Source organism: Hyperolius riggenbachi, chromosome 5 (assembly GCF_040937935.1).
Source record: "Hyperolius riggenbachi isolate aHypRig1 chromosome 5, aHypRig1.pri, whole genome shotgun sequence".
Classification (NCBI taxonomy): Eukaryota; Metazoa; Chordata; class Amphibia; order Anura; family Hyperoliidae; genus Hyperolius; species Hyperolius riggenbachi.
This window is the reverse complement of record NC_090650.1, coordinates 320,270,300-320,284,409: the sequence shown is the minus strand read 5'-3', so window position 1 is coordinate 320,284,409 and position 14,110 is coordinate 320,270,300. Positions and strand designations below refer to the sequence as shown.

The window sequence follows — 14,110 nt, the reverse complement described above, 5'->3', positions numbered from 1 at the left end:
ATAGGTTCCCAAAAGTACAGTTTTTTGCTTTGTGCTGACTTTGCATTTTATTAATAACTGGTTTTACTTATTCATTCATTCATTCAGGCAGACACGCTTTGACTCTTCTCCACAGAGACTGTGTCCCATTCCTCACTTGATACATTTAAGTAAACACAAGATAACATTTTCTTAAGTTCAGATGCGTCTGCATTTCACTGCACTGAACTTCCAATGCTGGTCTAGTAACCAGGATGCATGCTTGTTGAGGGGCTGTGGCTAAAAGTATTAGAGACACAGGATCAGCAGGAGAGTCAGGCAACTGGTATTATTTTAAAAGGAGAAATCCATATCCTTCCTGTAGGATTTTAAAAGTTGAATTGCTGTCACATGAATGGCTATTTTCATAAATAAACTGATGTTCCAAAATAATGCGTTCAGTGGGTGTAAAAGCAGCCTTTACCTTCAATAGTTAAGCCATCATTAATTACGTCCCTTCAAGCTTTCTCTTCATTGCGGGTGCGGTTTTGCTGGCTAAGCTCAGCACCAGCCAAGTCTTAGTGGTTTCTGGCAGTCCTGGCTTCCATACACTATTACTTCACTGCATCCCTAGGCTGCATGCATGTAGCTCAATGCCAAAACATTTACGGTATATATGATTAGGTCAGGGCTCGACAGTCATAGGGACCAAGTAGCCAATGCAACGTAAAGCTTAGAAAAAAAAGCACACTAAGGGCTGGTGCACACCAAGTGTTTTTGGTAGCGTTTTCAAAACCACTGCCGCCCGTGAAAACGCTTGGCTAATGTACCTCAATGGGATGGTGCACACGAGCGGTTTGAGGTTTTTAGTGGCTCCTGCAGCATTGTTGCGGTTTGCAGATGCGTTTCTGCCTCAATGTAAAGTATAGGAAAAGCTCAAACTGCTTTGAAAAACACTAGATCAGAGCGGTTTTCCAGGCGTTTTTCTTACAGTAGCTGTTCATTAACAGCCTTACTGTAACAATATATGAAATCTGCTACACAAAAACGCTCCAAATAACGCTAGGCATGTTTAGAAAACATCTCTAAACATGCCTAGAATCCCTCTGAAATCTGCTCCAAAAACCTCTAGCGTTTTGTGGATCTGCTAGTGGTTTCTGGCGTGCACTGGCCCTTAATCTTTATATGTCCATTATATCATCAGTACAGCAGCATCAAGTTGTGAAAAAAGGTTTCAGATTCAAAGTGACTGATAGGGAAACCTGGAATATTTCTTCACTTGCACCGTGCATAACAGGTCTATTGCATTGTTATAACTGAGAGCAGCGGATTCAGTGTAAGCAAATCCTAACGCAGCTTAGTGGGGCCAGTGAAACACTTTCTGCTGAATTTAATTGGTTAAATTACAAGCTACAAACAATTTGCACTAAATTTGCATGCAAGCCAGAATTATTTGCATATCACTGACCATCTCTACCAAATTAATACTTCTAAGAGAAACTGTAGTGAAATTAAATAATAAAACAGCTTAATATGTTTACAATCTCCACTCGAATTATTTAGTCAGTGTTTGCACATTGTAAAATCTTTCCTCTCCCTGAACAGTCTGACATTTATCAATGGTGGCGACATCTTTAGTTCTGCCAGATGATCTGTACGGAATGTTTGTTTACTGAGAGTTCTATGCACAGAGGGAAATATTGCTTACTTGGCAGTTGGAAACAGCCGTTATTTCCCACAATGCAACAAGGTTCAGACAGCAAACTGCCAGAACCACGGACCTCACACTGTGGGTGGGGTTTCACCACAATATCAGCCACAAACCCCCTCTGATGATCCACTCAAGAAAAGATTTCTCATGGGAAAGGTGTATCAGCTACTGATTGGGATGAATTTTAATCGTGGGTTAAAGTTCTTCTTTAGCGCTTTATGTCACTGCTCATAAGTCACATGACAAAACTATATATAAACATGCAAAAAGCAGGTCAATACTACAGCTGCATTCACTTGAAAAGGCAGATGCTAAGTGTTCAAATATCATAAAGATTTTATTACAATTTGTTTGCAGTTTGAAAGGAAGTGTACCTGAATTTTTGAGAAAAAATTAGACATCTCAGTTGAGGGAAGCCTCCATGAGCTCACCATTCAAGAGCTGTGACCCTCTGAATCTATTCAGCAAAGGCTAGTCAAATATGTTAGCACCACTTCACTGCGCACGTGCAGGATGGCCCACGCCTGCGCAGTAGCAGAGAGACGCTGCATGCAGCCATTTCCTCCATGCACAAGCAGATCTGTGCTACTGCTCCAGCCCGGGACGTCAGTGTGCCAGCCAAGTACATCCGCACTTGTTCACCGACTGGAGCGAGTCCGCAATGAAGAAGGTCTCAGGACCAGCGGTGAGCTCAAGAAGGATCCAGAGGCTTTATTCAACTTAGGTAGATATCTAACCTTTTATTTATTTTTTTAAATCACAGGTTTACATGAACCAATCAAATTAAGTTTGTTTTAGATTTAGATTGAATGAATTCCAAGCTGCATCCAAATGACAAAATTTGCATTAAGTCAGAAAAAATTACATTCTACTAACCAGGGCTGTGGAGTTGGAGTCGGGGCTATTTTGGGCACACTGAGTTGGAGTCGGAGAAACTGAGGAGTCAGAGTTGGAGTCTGAAGATTTTTGTACCGACTCCACAGCCCTGCTACTAACTACAGAGACAGTGAGAGGAAAATGTATCTGAGGTAAGGGTTAGGGTATAGTTATACAGACATAACTGCCAGTTAGTTACATCTGTGCTATCACTAAAAAGCAGTGATAAACCAAATCAACATCAGAGTTGTCCTTCTGATTGATGTAAAGAACATTACAGCAAATCAACCAAGTTACACTCTCAGGAATCCTATGAAATAGCTTTCTTACCCCTACAACCACTGCATCTGTACACTCTGCACAGGAATGATTGAGTGACAGTTGCCAAAAAAAGTATTGCAGGATCAATAACTGAAAGGTATAGGGCCAGCCCCTACAGATGCATGCTAGACAGAAATGCAGAGCAGAATTGTGTCACAACAAACTGGCCCTTATCCAATTAACTTTTCTCCTGATTTATTCTCCAGGCAGATCATTTTTCATCTTATTTAAAATATTGTTCTTCTGCACTTAATACAGAGAGATGGTATATCAGCTCTGCTGCTTTACCGTGCAAAACAAAGATAAGATTAAATCTTTTAATCGGAGCAGTTGAATAGTGTGTGTGTGAGAGTGTGAGTGTGTGTAAAAAGGTGCCCTAACAAGTAATGTTTAAAGAACAACACCAGAATGGGTTAAATAAAAATGTCTTTCAATGCCAGATCCAGCAAAACCTGGTAGTTTCCCTTTAACACATTGGTACTGAAGCAGTTAAAGTGGAAGTCTGGGCTCACAATTTTTTCTTTTCTGGATGCAGCAATGAGACGTTACAATCTGTCTACTGCTGCTTGTGTTGCCCACCTAGGTGATTATACTTGTGACAAGGGGTCACCTAGACAACAAATTAATTGGCACTAGAGCAGGTATTGGCGGCCTATCTCTATTGGAAATCCTTGTTCTAATCACAAATGTGCAGGAAAGCCCCCTCCCTTTTTGGAGACTAAAGGTGGCCATACACTGGCCCGATTCGCGGCCGTTTCGACAGCAGATTAGATCCTGGGATCGAATCTGCTGCCAATCGTTCGCGCTAAACGCACCCGCCGATCCGATTTCCTCCCGAAATCGGATCGGTCCGTCGATCGCGCAGTGCGGGAAATTACCCTCGATCACCCGCGGGTAGGGAGCGCATCGCTAGCGGCGGCCGATCCGATCAGGTATACATTACCTGTTGCTGGCTCCCGGGCATCTTCTCAGCGCTGCACTGCTCTGTTCCGGCTCCATCCCGGCGCTTCCTGTGTCACCGCAGTGACCAGGAAGTTCAAATAGAGGGCGCTCTATTTGAACTTCCTGGTCACGGAGTGACACAGTGTACGCTCACGCTGGGATGCGGTGCGGGGTGCAGCGCGGAGAAGAGGACCCGGAGCCAGCTTCAGGTAATGTATACGGGGGACAGGCGGCAGGAGCAGCTCAACAGATTGTGATCGGTTTCAGGCTGAAATCGATTCACAATCTGTTTGCAGTAAAGGCAGCCATACGATCCCTCTCTGGTCAGATTCGATCAGACAGGGATCAGTCAGCTGGTCGATCTAATGGCAAATCGACCAGTGTATGGCTACCTTAAGTAAGGGGATGCTAGCCATAATAATCTAACTATGATTAGAACTATATCCTAGTAATTCAAAAAGTTTGAGAAAAACTAGATGAGGCCGTACTTCCACTTTACATGTGCTGTAGAAACATTACTGCTGGGCTCGGCTTTATTTTTGGTAGATGTGGGGCACTGCATGTCAGGCTAATAAGGTAGAGCATGTACCCATGATCTCATCACTGCCATAGGTGGAGAAAGCACTTCTCAGACTTCCACAATGCAGCCTGGCCTGCAATGTGAGCCCAACTAGGTAAGTATTTTGGCTGCCACATGTCCACTATTCCACCAATTCAAGTCGGGTAACTATGCTTTGACCTTTTTAAACTCCCAAAAACACTGTTGTAGGCAATTCCTACAAAGACTGGGGATGGATCAGTACTAGAATAGCTTTTTTACATTTCTGAAATTCAGCTCTGATTCTGAGATCTTACCTGGGATTTCCTCGTAAAGCAGCATGATGAAGGGCATTAAATCCATTGTTATTTGTAATGGTGACGTCCGCTCCGGCCTCCAGCAAGACTGCCAGGATGTCATCCCGTTTTTTGCTTATTGCATCGTGGAGAGGAGTATCACCTTCAGAATCCTTCAAAGCAAATACATCTAAATGAATTTCCAAGTCATAGCAATAGCCTTAAAGAATTATTATTAATCAATAAAAGTCAGAAAAAAAACTGAAAAAATAAAAATGTACAATAAAAAAATTCCATCCATTTTGATAAACATATTCTACAGATTATCATTAACAGCAGTAGCACTATGCAAGGCTTCCATTACTCCTGACTTAAAACGGACCGGAACTCAGAACTTCCTCTCTGCTCTAAAAGATGAGCAACAGTATAATAACCTTTAAAGAAAAGCATTTCTTTATTACAGTTTACAGAACCCCTGCAATACATCTGCAGTGTGTCTACTTCATGATTTAATGGAAGCAGAGAAGTGGTTAAAGGACTTACGAGGCCAAGTCCATCAAAAAAAAAATTAAAAAAAGTTAGCTACCTTGCTCAGCTTGTTGTTAGGCACGGAGGACGCCGTCCGCGCCCTCCGTGCCGTTCCGCCTGGTCCCCGCCGCTGCACAGCCCCCCGAACGGTCCCCGACCGCGCGGCCCGGGACTGTTCGGGGGGCTGTGCAGCAGCGGGGACCAGGCGGAACGGCACGGAGGGCGCGGACGGCGTCCTCCGTGCCTAACAAGCTGAGCAAGGTAGCTAACTTTTTTTAAATTTTTTTGATGGACTTGGCCTCGTAAGTCCTTTATAAAGTGAATGGGAACCAAATTTAAAAAAATTAGATAGATACTTACCCAATTAGAGCAGTGTTCTCCCCAGGATCTTTTAGCCAGGTGCTCCACCCGGCTAGTTTTGATGAGCACCCGGCTGTCATCGGCTCACCTCCTCCTATTCTGTAATTGCTCACAGAAGCACCCACCCTGCATTCTCCCATCTCGCCCCACCCAGCTACTTTTTCATGCCACCCGGCTACTATTTGATGCTACCCGGCTACTATTTGATGCCACCCGGATGGAAAAAATTTCTGGGGAGAACACTGTAGAGGGAAGGCTCTGGGTCCTATAGAGCCTTCCCGCTCCTCTCCTGGTCCCCTCGTTCCGGTGCTGGCTCGCACGGTACCAGTATTTGACTAAATTAGTCAAATCTCGCTTCAGAGCTCATAGTTAGCAGGGGCATGTGTGCCCCTGCTAAACCGCCGCTATCCCGCGGCTTAACGGGGGTCCCTTCACCCCCAAATCCCCTCGGTGCAGCGGGGGAGCGCTTCCTGGTTGGGACAGGGCTAACCGCCGCAGCCCTGCCCCACGCGTGTCAGTGCGTATCTCCGCCTCTCCCCCGCCCCTCTCAGTCTTCCTTCACTGAGAGGGGCGGGCGAGAGGCGGCGATGCGCCGCTGATAGACGCGACTGGAGGCAGGGCTGCAGCCGTTAGCCCTGCCTCCACGAACGACCAACTATTGCGGGGGTGGGTTTGGGGGTGAAGGGACCCCCGTTTAGCGGCGCGATAGCGGCGGTTTAGCTGGGGCACACATGCCCCTGCTAACTATGAGCTCTGAAGCGAGATTTATAATTTATACTCGCTTCAGAGTCTCTTTAAAATGAAAGTAAAGCTACCATAAACTTATACAAACACTTCCTGGTAACACAGGATAGTGTGAATCGTCATCTAGTGGCCAAAAAGTAAAAAAATACATTGAAAAATAAATGTCTTCTAGTTATTCAATTTACAACTTCCATGTAGTATAAGGGCCAACAGATTTTAAATACTTTGAACAGAATGTGTAGGTAAAATTGGCCAATCAAGATTAGATGCATGTACGCACCTTAATGTGCGATACAAGGGCCTAATATTTGAAACCATCTTTAACTTGAACGCTATGGATTGAAAATCGGTTTCATGTTGCTGCATAGATTAAATCTGTAGTCATATTCCCTGTTCACAACAGAAAAAGGAATATTCTGGTCACTTCTTGGACATTTGTGTTGGCGACTGTAGTGTTAAAAATTCATGTCCCTTTGGCAATATTTCCTTCAGCTTTCGGTTGTGATCATTTCGACCAGCACTATCTGCAGCACATGAACCTCAGCAGCTCTGCACAGCAGCATGTACAGTCCTGTACAACATGCACAATAATTGGGGACTAAGGGCTCTTTCACACCAGACAACGCGTGCAGGAGCAGTTTTCCTGCACGCGTTGTCTGCCTGTGGCGTGTCGTCGGGTATCTGCGGTGCGACACAATCAGCGGCAGTAGCTGGTAATTAAACCCGACGGAAAACGCCGGCTCGCGGGTGCGTTGGACGAAAAACTGCGCCCGGGGGCGTCGGAACCGCAACGCATCGAAACGCAGCGTCGGGTGTGAAAGGTAAAATGAAAGTCTATGGACTTTCATTTTACCTTGGTTAACGCAAACGTTAGCAGTTGGCGTTAACGCACAAAATCTGCCCTAATGTGAAAGAGCCCTAAGGAATCGGCCAAAAGCATCTTGCCTGGCCGACTGCATCTCATCTGTTTTAAACTGAGCTCAGATGTTGTGGGAACACTTTCAGGCATAGCCAAATTCCCAAGCACATTTTCTCACACAAGAAAAATGTGAGAATTTTATGAAAATTTTCACGTATCTAGCACATTAGCATTACGCCCCAAAACAGCAGTGACGAGTGCTGCAGGCGGTCAGTTTTTTTCACACACACAAATTATATTACTATCAGGTAGAATGCGATTTTGCTTTGCACAAAAAAAAGTGAATTCTAATTAGTGTAAGCTGGGCTTTACACTTTAATATATGCTTTATATGCAACACGGTGATCAGACACATTCGATGACTCACCTAATAAACAAAACTTAATACAGTTTCAGCAGGACAAACTGTAATTAGACTGGCATCATCAAAAGATTCTAAATCATCAGCCAGCAGACTACCAGCTAACCACCCCACCCCTAAACACATACAAAGCAGAAAATACTTCTTATAGGATGTCTGTGGCAAAACTAGTTTGTGACTGTCTACAAGCGACTTGATTACTTTTAAAATCCCTTTAGGCGTCACCTCCTGTAGACAGATTTAAGTTCTGGTCTGCAGTTAGGAAGCGGTCTTTAGCATGATGCTGCTGATACAGTTGAGCTAAGCAGTAGCAGCAGCTCCTCCCAGAGAGCCTCTTGTTAAAGAAACACTGAAGCCAGACTAAATTCCATTTTTTAAATTGTATTTATGTTCATCACTATAACCCAAGCTAAATCGCCGTTATCCCGCGGCAAAACGAGGTGTTAATACCCCAAATCCCCCCTGCAAAATCCACGACTTTCTTGGGCGTGGATTTTGCTGCTCATGGAGGCAGAGCTTACGGCTGCAGCTCTGCCTCCATGCGCGCAATCACCGCACGGATCTCCGCCTCTCCCCACCCTTCTCTGTAAAGGCAGATTGAGAGGGGCGGGGAGAGGTGACGATCAGACGGGATTGACGCGCTGAGAGGCAGAGCTACAGCCATTAACTCTGCCTCATTCAACGAGGCGCTCCCCGTGTGGGGTATTAACTCCTCGTTTTGCCGCGGGATAGCAGCGGTTTAGTTTGGGTTATAGTGATGAACAAAACTACAACTTAAAAAAGGGAATTTAGAATCACTTCAGAGTCTCTTTAACTTATTCAGTTTTGCTGCTGCAAGTCATGTGACTAAATTTTGAATATAAAATTTAAAGCTACTAAAACCTCAGTAAACACAAAACAAACTTCACAACCTGTTTCTATTTGTACCTGTACTTGGGCCAAAATACATGGCAAGTGTGATTATGAGGGAATTCTAGTTTCTTTCTAAAATGTATGTGCTGCAACAGGTCAACAGCTGCACTCAGCTTACTAAACTTATAAATCCACTAAAATGTTAGAAAGCAACCGATCATTATTTAACCATGCTTGCTTCAGCTCCTCTTCTAACTGCATACACACCATTCAAGTATAATATGCTGATCAACTGCAGAGAACTAAAACTTTATTTCCGAGGACACTTGTTCAGAAACTATAGAAATTCCACCCAGACTGTAGCTTAACAACCAAGGGAAATTGCGTAAACCTGTAAGCTTGTGTTAACCAGGAAGAAATGTTCTATAAAAGCTGTAGGCAATGACTGTACCTGCAGACTAGGATGGCATCCAAAATCCAGCAAAGTCTTCACAACTTGTAAGTGGCCTTTATTCACAGCAATATGGAGTGGTGTCTGTCTGCGCTTGTTACGAGCATTTAGGTCTGCACCACCCCTATGCAACACCTCGATCACAGAGCCTTCATCTCCAAATGCTGCATGATGAACTGCCCGGTCTCCATCTTTATCCTACAGAAATTATATTTATTGTTAGCAAACAGTATTATCCAGCAGAGCATACAGAAAAAATTTCAGTAATAACTAAACAACTTTCTCTGAAAAATCTGCTCAATAAAGCATTACAAATAGAGCAAACAAGCAGCGGCTACTGCTGCTGTTTGGACTGCATCATCCTGCTGTTCAGTTTGCAAAAGGAAAGGTACAGACTATACCCCTCTGAGGAGATTGCAGCCTATAGCAATGACAAGTCTATGATGCAGGAAGAGGCCAAGGTCTGGGCTCCTGATCAGGTACCTTAAAAATGATTTATCTGCTGTTGGCTTAACAGGACGATTCTACACAGACAAAAGGCAAGCACTGCAAATTAGTGCCTACACGAAAAACAGCTGTGGATGGAGTGAGCCTTTAGTTTAAAATAAACTGCAAATAAGAAAAGCATCTTTTGGAAAAAGTTACCTCAGCTTCCACATCTACGTTATGCTTGAGAAGTAACTTCAAAATATCTACATGTCCATTCTGACTTGCTGCTTGCAGGGCTGTGTGACCTGCACACTGACCATTCACCTAGGGAAAAATTCAGAGACGTGTGACATTAGAGTCAAACGATCTTTTCATCAAACAAGGTAATAAAAGTAAATGGACTGTTGCTTACATCAACATCCGGCCTCTTCAGCAAATCTTCCACTTTAGCCACATCTCCATTTGCAGCAGCTTTCACAAGTTCTTCATTCAGATCTCCTGACTCTTGGGTCTCAAATAGTTTCTTCAAGAGCTGTGACAATCTCTCTGTTTGGCAAGAAGAAAAGTTGCTGTTATAAATGATACAGCGGACAGATGTCAGTGAACACAAGTGTGATGAGCAAAGATATCTTTTCAACCACGAACAATGCAATTTCTTAGCATACTTCACAATCTGTTTTTCCCAATTTTGTTTTGACTGGAGATGGTCAGACAGGAAATATATCCACTCCACAGTTTAGAGGACAGTGGAATATGCTATTACACACAGGGGATCCAGTATACCTGGAGTCTATTTTTTTTCCACGGGAGGCTGAACTGCACATTTGTCAGTCAGTTCAGTCCGGGCTGCTGGCTACAAGCACCAATTACATGCAACTGAATGACAAGTAACACCCTGCACCACTTTAGATATGTGGTGGCGTTACTCGGCAAACAAAAACAGTGCATCTGAAGACAGAAACAGCCGTGCTCAGATACAACTTCATTGGGGGGGGCATTAGCGAGCACCACATGTGCTGAGCATTAGAGAGCACCCGGTCAGTGAGCCGAAGCAGTTGACCGGTACTGCTCTAGAGTCCTTAGTTAAACTTTTGCAACCCTCAGTTGGGTAAATAGCACACAGTGAGGCTGCTGAAAGGTCAGTAGTGGTTATGTGCCTGCACTCATGTGAACACTAAATAGATATAGGTTGACCTGGAATTAATAAAGATTAGTTTTTATTGTAAGTATTTCACAACTGCAATAGTACAAATTCTAATTCCATAGCCTTCCTCTCCATGTTCTGATCTAATACAGTTGAGGCTTGCCATCTTTTACCACCAGATAAGTACATTTTAAGGAAAAATTCAGGCTTGCTGGATACCCATGTTCTCCAACCTCAGTATACCAACCGCTCAGAAAGCATTCCATAACAGTAGTTAGCACTACATTATGCAGATAATGTGATCAGAAAATCCCTGTGTCAGATGAGATACCATATCATTTTTTCCGACCACTTAATGGCCCAAAAATGTCGCAAGTAAGGATCATGACCACACAGCTTGCTGAACATGTTAAGACTGGAATAGGCAATCTGCATTCTCACAGGAAATTTTAATCCAAAATCAAAAACGGAAAAAGGTAAGCTTGAAGTTAACCAAATGTCCAATAATGTGTTAACTATGACATTTACTGGCTTTGATACCCCTTGCCACTGTCACCACTTTCTGCATGTGTAAGGCAGACTCCGCTCAAAACAAACAAGAACTATCGCATACATGTGTGTTGGGAGGAGGCCAGTTACGGGTATGCAAATTCCAAAAGTCTTGTTTTTTAAAATCAGCACATGGAGGTCAGTAACACTGGCAGGCTACATTTGAAAATACTTTGTACTTATTAATTTGTAAAAGCTGCTGGAAAAAGCCACTTGATAGTACTTTTTCACCAACTTCTCTGTACTTTTTCAATTGTAAAATGTTGAAAATTTAGTTTAAAGAGAAGATGAAAATGATCTCCTAGGAGAGAACTCAGGTGAAAAAGTTAATTGCATATGGGCCAATGTGTTCATAGTATTAAAAATCTGTTGGCCGTCATACTAAATGGAGGCGATAAAAAAAAGGAGGCGATTTTGTGTAATTCAACCTGAATCTGATAAATTCTGCAGATTGTACTGTGGGGTGCATGCATGCGGATTGCGGCAGAGCCCAGAGCCAGCAGCAGATGCGGATAAGTAAAGTATAGTGCACCAAGCAAAGCACATTTAACATCATAGTGGACAGCGACGGGCCAGCAGGGTGGCAGATGCGGTGTCAAAAGGCCGATTCCTGAACGATTTCATAATTGGTCAGGAATCGGCCTGCTGTTTATGAGCAGGCAACAGATGTCTCTCTAATCAGATTCAATCAGAGAGAGATCTGTCTCTTGGTTGTCTGATGTATGGACACTCTGCTATTTGTGCTACTGATGAGCTACTGTTTGTCCCCCATCTTATTGCCTGATGAAGTGGGCTGTGCCTGCAAAACGCGTTGCATCATTTAATAATAAATGTATTTGTTTCATTCAGACAGTATTTTGAGTCTGCTTTCCGGAGGTAAGTCCACCACTGCCTCCCAGCAAATTTTAAATTTATTATTACCTTTTATCCTGCTGGCGCCTCTGTTCTCTTACGATATTACGCAGTGCTTCTCACCTTGCTTATTACGTGTTCTGTATATAATCTTTGCAGATGTTTTTCCCAATTTATTTACTTTTATTTTTGGCCTCTTGGGCATTTACGACTGAAACAGAGAAGTGATACCTACCGCCAGTGGCACTACTGATTGCTGATCCAACAGAGGCAACTTTAGAAACGGCTATAGGATTGTATGTCCAAGAGGTTCCGCAAACTTCAACCTTTAGGTCACTGTCTGAATAAATCTGTTGAACTCTTCCAACTTTTCCGAGGGTCTAAATGGGAAACAATAGAGAAACATCACATTTACCGTTACAATGTAGAAACCTGGTCAGTAATTTAAACCCTCCTACATAGAAAGATAGCAAATATCTCTTTGCAGAAATCACATTCATCTCCCTGCTACTGTATAGACACAACAGCAACGTCTGGCTATAGTACTGTCCAACTGAGAAGACTGGAATAACCCACCTCATAAAAACAAGGACTTGCATTCACCAAGCTCCCCTTTATGAAGAGTTCTGCCATAGCCCCACGCTATAGAAAAAAGTCTTCTCTAGTTCCACAGTAATTGCTGTATTTCTCCTGATAGCTAGCATCCCTTTCCCTCCAGAGAAAAGCTAGTGCTTGAAAGGTGTAAATGGTCCAATCCACTAATGTCTCCAGAGTAACAGGGGTGGAATCTTTAATGACGCTGCACATTCACTAGAAATTGCTCCAAAATGCTTTACCTCTCAGGTACAGTGGGTAATGAATCAGCCCCTTCAAAACTTGTTGGTTTGCAAACTGAACTGATTTGAAAATGCAAAACAAAAATATTTTGAACAGCTGTATTCACTTAATAAGCACCAATGAAAGAACAAAGTAAACTATTCAAAACAGAAACACCGAGTTAGATGAAGGATCACTCATGTCAGTCCCTTGTGGAAGCACTTTAAATTGCAACCTTGAGGATGTAGGTATCCTTCTCAACTACCATAATTTTACACACCTAATATTTGCCCATTCTTCTTTACAGAGCTGTTCAAGCACAAACTGGTTGGTGACTACTGGTGGACAGCAATTCAAGGTATTCCACTTATTTTCATTAGGGTTCAAGTCTGGGCTCTGATCAGGCCAAACAAGGACATTCACCTTTTTCGCATTCCGCCACTGTGTGGTAAATTAAGCTGTGTGCTTGAGGTCACTGTTACTCTGGAAAATAAACCTCCTTCCCACTGACAACTACAAGGGGCAGGTTTTCCTCTGCAATTCAACAGTATTTTGCTATATAATTTTTATTTCTATCCTAACAAGTGTCCAAGGACCTGCTGCAGAGAAACTACGATCTTCATAACTCATTTAAGTTACGGCAGCAGTGGTTAAAGCAGCAGTGTCAGCCATTTTATGCCAGAAAAAGTAAACATGTATAACTACTTGTTCCACTTACATAACAGATGTATTGTACTGTCCACATTTCGATGTCAGCAAATTATATATAGTAAATAAAGATAATTCTGTTCCTGACATTTGCCATTTTGGTTCCCTCTGACTGAAGCCAATACGGATGTAATTACCTCCCTTACTCTTTTTTTTTTTTCCTCCTAGAATCTGCTCTAGGTAACTCTCTTTGTAAACATATGAGCACAGCAAGATCAGAGTTCAGCCTCATGTCACACTGAACTGTTCTCAGCCAATCAGTGAGGAGCAGGAATGTGGGAGGGGTGAGGACAAACTTTCTTCTCGTTGGCAATGTACCAAATAGAGCCAGTCTGACAGATGAGATTTATTACAGCAGAAAGGTTTCTGATGAGATTGGAGTGCTTGCAATGCAGGGAAAGGATACAGGCTGCATAGAGCAGTGGGTAAATGAATGAATTTGTTCTTGTGGCCGACAATCTGTCTAAAGGTGCATACACACATCAGACCATAGTCTTTGGAAAATTTAAGATCACAGACCAATTTTACCCCCTTCCATGTAGTATGAGAGCCATACCTACACAGTCTATTCTATTGAGCTGAACTCCCCATCAGATAGAGATCTTTGCAAGATGCTGCACACAAAGATGCTGTACACATTCAAAAGATCAGTATCTGCAAAAGTTCTGTTCCTGAAAAATGCATTCATAGTCTATGATATCTGCAGATCCTCATACACACCTTGTTTAACATTCATCTGCAGATCAGATCCACCA

The 14,110-nt window shown here is 43.0% G+C and overlaps 1 protein-coding gene across 3 annotated transcripts in view; it reads right to left on the bottom strand.

Moving 5' to 3' along the window:
• Nucleotides 1-14,110, bottom strand: part of MIB1 (MIB E3 ubiquitin protein ligase 1) — a 163,115-nt gene that overhangs the window by 67,526 nt on the left and 81,479 nt on the right. For all 3 annotated transcript variants that reach the window (XM_068237245.1, XM_068237243.1, XM_068237244.1), the window contains exons 8-12: nt 12,067-12,211; nt 9,699-9,832; nt 9,503-9,610; nt 8,858-9,055; nt 4,664-4,815 (exon numbers count right to left, since the gene is read on the bottom strand). In XM_068237245.1, coding sequence (XP_068093346.1) covers nt 4,664-4,815; nt 8,858-9,055; nt 9,503-9,610; nt 9,699-9,832; nt 12,067-12,211 — 737 coding nt within the window. The remainder of the gene's footprint in view (nt 1-4,663; nt 4,816-8,857; nt 9,056-9,502; nt 9,611-9,698; nt 9,833-12,066; nt 12,212-14,110) is intronic.